At 41.5% G+C, this 5,705-nt stretch overlaps 1 protein-coding gene across 1 annotated transcript in view; it reads left to right on the plus strand.

Moving 5' to 3' along the window:
* The window catches only part of TM6SF2 (transmembrane 6 superfamily member 2), a 33,782-nt gene that overhangs the window by 19,055 nt on the left and 9,022 nt on the right, over positions 1-5,705 (plus strand). The window contains exons 4-6 of the mRNA XM_029283635.1: positions 1,225-1,328; positions 2,156-2,238; positions 3,577-3,701. Coding sequence (XP_029139468.1) covers positions 1,225-1,328; positions 2,156-2,238; positions 3,577-3,701 — 312 coding nt within the window. The remainder of the gene's footprint in view (positions 1-1,224; positions 1,329-2,155; positions 2,239-3,576; positions 3,702-5,705) is intronic.

Here is a 5,705-nt window from a genome sequence, read left to right on the forward strand (position 1 = left end):
CCCCCCCCCCTCCCCCCCACCCTTTCTACACCGCAACCCTCAGACATGGCTGGTCCTGACCTAAGGTGATCCTCCCCCCTCCCAACCACCCTTGTTCCCCCTAAAAATTTATTAAAACACCCCTTTAAAAAGAACCTTAATTTGGCCGATTTCAATACTTTTGGATTTGTACCCGCAGCATGCCACCTCTCGGGGTTCCAAACCCCATCCTCAAGGTGGGCCCTAGTGATCTTAATGGGCCAGGCCTGCGCGAGGGGTGAGTCAGACCTCAACTTACAGCCATCCATTTAGCGACCGTTTGAAGTTACAACGCCACTGAAAAATGTGACTTATAACCAGTTCTCCCACTTATGACCATTGCAGCATCCCCACGATCACGTGATCAAAATTCAAGTGCTGGGCAGCTGGCATGTATTTACCCTGGTTGCCGTGTCCTGAGATCCTGGGATTGTCATTTGTAATCTATCTAAGGAGCTTCTGACAAGCAAAGTCCATGGGGGGGGAGTCAGATTCACTTAACAATTGCATGGCTCACTTAACTGCAGCAATTTGCTTAACAACGGTAGCAAAAAAGGTCATAAAACGGGGCGTGACTCACTCAATTGCCATGTTCAGTTAACAAAAATGTGGGGCTCAATTGTGATCACGAGTCAAGGACTGTCTACGGTATCATTGTGAAAATTCACTTGCCGAGTTTCTAACTGGCATGGTTGGTGTATCGCGTGAGTTCCGATCGAGTGGAAAAGGATGCTCCAAGATCCAAAATTCTGCCCAGGAATCTTGCAACCTTTGGTTTTTGATCTCAGCTTTGCGACTTCCGGTGAAGGAGAGGCTGCCGTCTTGCGAGGAAGCTTGTCCTATTAGGAGCTTTCTCCTAAATTTTACAAGGGTAGGCAACCTTGGCTCTTTTATGAGTCGGACTTCAACTCCCAGAATTCCTGAGCCAGCCATACTGAGGGGAAAGGGAGAGTTTCCAAGCTGAGCCATGGTGGCTCAGGAATTCTGGGAGTTGAAGTCCACGAGTCATAAAAGAGCCAAGGTTGCCTATCCCTGTTAAAATTTAGCTCAGCTTTGCTTTGATGCCTTCCAGCCCTGCCTTTTGGTGCTACAGAGAACAAGCTTGCTGTGTTCAGCTGGTTGACTTGTTCTGAAGCCATCTGGGAGAGGAGCGAGTTCAAGGTGATTTTTTTTTACGGTGTTCCTGTTTTCTCCTCTGGGCTGTAGGGTGAGCTGTATCTGGGCACAGCATACGGCATCATGATCTCCTACTGGCATGCTGTGGTGAACTTCGCCATGTATCTCGTCATGATTGCAGCCATTGTTCAAAGGTGAGAAGCCAAGTTTCAGCCCTTTGAGATAGATCAGGTCAAGAAGTAGACCACAAAAACTCCTGGGACTCTATTGTATTTTTATACGGGATGATAACTGTAGAGAGAAAGGGAGGTGATCTTGATGAAAATATGCGAGAAGTATAATCTGGGCCAGGGGTAGGGAACCTTGGCTCTTTTATGACTCGTGGACTTCAACTCCCAGAATTCCTGAGCCAGCCATGCTGAGGGGAAAGGGAGAGGTTTCCAAGCTGAGCCATGCTGGCTCAGGAATTCTGGGAGTTGAAGTCCATGAGTCATAAAAGAGCCAAGGTTGCGTACCCCTGATCTGGGCAAAGGGGGATGAAACATATTTTGAGTCCTGAGAAACAAAGTAATATTGTGAGGTGGCTCAGGCTAACACCTCCTTGATCCACTGAAGTATAAAAGGATGGGGAGGTACAGAGAGTCCTCCACTTATGACCACAATTGAGCCCAACATTTCCGCTGCTAAGTGAGACGGTGGTTAAGCGGGTTTTGCCTCATTTTGTGACCTTTCTTGACACTGTTGTTAAGTGAATCATCGTACTTGTTAACTTAGTAACGTGGTTGCTAAGTGAATCTGGCTTCCCCATTGACTTTGCTAGTCAAAAGGTTGCAAAAGGAGATTACGACCACAAGGTCGTAAAATTGGGTGTGATCGTATGGTGACCCGCTTAATGACCACCAGGACTTAACAACCATAATTCTGGGTTCAATTACGGTCATAAATTGAGGACTACCTGTAATGCTTTCCAGGATATCTGCTTGTTTTCTAAAAAGAGTTACCGGAACATTCTGCTTTCTAGAAAGAGTTATCGGACTGTTGGTCTCTATTGGACAGGATCCTTCATCATGACACTTGTGGTCTTCCTGCTGGGCAATGTGATTGGTGAGTCTTATTTTTTTATTTCTGGACTTTACAAAATCCTTTTCCCATTTCAGTTATGTTTTAAAATAAAAAAGTCCATTCCTTAGAATAAAAGATATTGGCAGGGTGCTAAAAGAATAGAATGGACTGGCTATTATGGGAATTTCTGTTTTCAAAAATACCGATAGCAGAATCCATTGTCAAAATTGTTATTAGTTGATCAGAATGTAAAATACAAATAACAGAATAACAGAGTTGGAAGGGACCTTGGAGATCTTCTAGTCTAACCCCTTGCTCAGACAGGAAACCCTATACCATTTCAGACAAATGGCTGTCCAGTCTCTTCTTAAAAACCTCCAGTGTTGGAGCATTCACCGCTTCTGGAGGCAGGTTGTTCCACTGGTTAATTGTTCTAACTCTCAGGAAATTTCTCCTTAGTTCTAGGTTGCTTCTCTCCTTGATTAGTTTCCATCCATTGCTTCTTGTCCTGCCTTCAGGTGCTTTGGAGAACAGGTGGACTCCCTTTGTGGCAGCCCCTCATATATTGGAAGACTGCTATCATGTCACCCCTAGTCCTTCTTTTCATTAAACTAGACATACCCAATTCCAGCAACCCTTCTTTATATATTTTAGCCTTCAGTCCCCTAAACACATTTGTTGCTCCTCTCTGTACTCTTTCTAGAGTCTCAACATCTTTTTAATAATGTGGCGACCAAAACTGGATGCAGTATTCCAAGTGTGGTCTTACCAAGACTATAAAGTGGTATTAACACTTCATGTGATCTTGATTCTTTCATTCTGTTAATGCAGCCTAAGATTCCAAGATCCCTCTAGCAGTTACTGTTATTGAGCCAGGAAATGAAAATGAAAATAATGGGAAATTAAGGGTACGAAAAAGCAAAACTAAAAAAGGGCATTGACTTATGACTCTTTTTAGCACAGTAGAAGATAGTAACATTACAGCCTCAACTTTTTACTCTTACACAATAATATACACTAGACCTTTCTATAACAATGAACCTACCTAATCAGTAAAATCAAAGTCAAATTTTCATTTTTCCATCATAAGGTCAAAATCCAGAAACAGTTTCCAAATGAAAACAAAATTAGACATATTCTTTTCTTTAAATAATTAACTTTAACATTTCTACTTTTTTCTTATGGGCAATAATATATATATATATTTGCTTGCACTTATTAATCTTTATCATCATTTATATTAACAAAATTCACTATACTGTTTCATATTTTTTAACCTTAAGTAAAAAAAACACCTCTTTTTTAACCTCCATTTTAAAGCTTTAAACGTTTCTCTAGAAATATTTCAAAAATCAATAAATCCTGATTTTTTACTTCTAGGGAAATACAGCTCTGAGATCCGACCAACCTTTCTGTTCAGCCTTCTTTACCTCATCATACCCATCTGGGCAGCCAAAACATTCTTTGCCCAGCCCAAGACCTGCTCTTTGCCAACAGCTGATCAGGTATGAAAAATATATATTTAAAGATAGTCTTGGCCTACAATTATTTGTTTAGTGACCGCTAGAAGATACAGTGGCACCGAAAAAAAGTGACAGCTGGTCCTCTCACATCACACATCATTGCAGTATCCCCACAGGCACTTAATTAAAATCTGGGCACTTAACAGAATAAGATAATTGGAAGAGACCTTGAAGGTCTTCTAGTCCAACCATATAGACTAGACTAGACTAGACTAGACTAGACTAGACTAGACTAGACTAGACTAAACTAGACTAGACTAGACTAGAAGAATAGAATAGAATAGAATAGAATAGAATAGAATAGAATAGAATAGAATAGAATAGAATAGAATAGAATAGAATAGAGCTGGAAGAGACCTTGGAGATCTTCTAGTCCAACCCCTACTTAGGCAGGAAATCCTATATCATTTCAGACAAATGGTCGTCCAATCTCTTCTTAAAAACTTCAAGTGTTGGAGCATTCATAACTTCTGGAGGCAAGTTGTTCCACTGATTTCAGAGTAATGGTTGTCCAATATCTTTTTAAAAGCCTCCAGTGATAGAGCTCCCACAACTTCTGGAGGCAAGTCATTGCATTGATTAATTGTTCTAATCATCAGGAAATGTCTCCTTAGTATTCTAGGTTGGTTCTCTCTCCTTGATTGATTTCCATCCATTAGAAATGAAACAAAACAAAACAAAACAAAACTTTATTGTCACTTTAAATGTATACTAATCAGCATACGTTAAAATGAAATTTCGTTGCATTCAGCTCTCAAAATATACCATTATACATATGCCCACATACACACACATATATGACACAGAGAAACATCACAATCTAGTTCGAATGTATACATTTTCATGGCGAAAAAAAAAGAATCCTGCAAATTTACAAGACGGATGACATAAGAAGCAAGGCTGTTGCAGAATCTAGTAGTCCTGCTATAAATACTTCGAAACCTCCTCCCAGAGGGGGGCAACAGAAACAGACTGTGAAGTGGGTGTGTGAGGTCTCTAACAATGCTTCAAGCTCTAAGCACATAGGGCTTATAAGCAGTGTCTTGGATAACGGGAAGCGAGCTTCCTATAATCTTCCCAGCTGTCCTTACCACTCTCTGTATGGACCTTCTATCTGAGGCACTGCTAGCACCAAACCAAACAGTGATGACGTTTGTTAAAACGCTCTCAATCGTACCTCTGTTAAAAGTGGCCAGGACAGAAAGAGAAAGATGTGCTCTCCTCATCCGATGCAGGAAATGCAAATGCTGGTTTGCACACTTCACTAAGGATAAAGTATGAAGAGACCAGGTCAGATTGTTAGTTATTTGCACCCTCAGGTACTTAATACCATTGACCACCTCCACCGCTGAAGCCTTGATACAAAGTGGAGTATGACTATGCTGGCTCTTTCTAAAATCAACAATGATCTCCTTTGTTTTATTAACATTCAAAACCAGGTTGTTTTTATTGCACCAGTCCGCCAAAGCCTTCACCCCCTCCCTATAAGAATTTTCGTTATCATCCCGGATAAGACCCATAATTGCCGTGTCATCCACATACTTTGTTTCTTGTCCCACCTTCAGGTGCTTTGGAGAATAGGCTGACTCCCTCTTCTTTGTGGCAGCCCTTTAGATATTGGAACCAGTATGTATTTAGCAACCAGTGTGTATTTAGACAAGGGGTCTTCAAACTTGGCCCTTTTATGAATTGTGAACTTCAACTCCCAGAATTCCTTAGCCAGGCACGCTGGCTGAGGAATTCTGGGAGTTGAAGTCCACAAGTCATAAAAGGGCCAAGTTTGAAGACCCCTGATTTAGACTGTTGCAACATTGAGCAGGTGATATGATCTCCATTTGTGACCTTCCCAGCTGGTTTCCGACAAGCACAGTCAATGGGGGAAGCCAAATTTGCTTAACAACTGCAGAACTCATAAAAGGGCCAAGTTTGAAGACCCCTTTTTTTTAATCTGGCTACTGTGTTGGGCTGACCTGTATAATAGTGCTT

This window comes from Protobothrops mucrosquamatus, unplaced genomic scaffold, assembly GCF_001527695.2.
Source record: "Protobothrops mucrosquamatus isolate PMUCROS unplaced genomic scaffold, P.Mucros_1.0 scaffold157, whole genome shotgun sequence".
NCBI lineage: Eukaryota > Metazoa > Chordata > Lepidosauria > Squamata > Viperidae > Protobothrops > Protobothrops mucrosquamatus.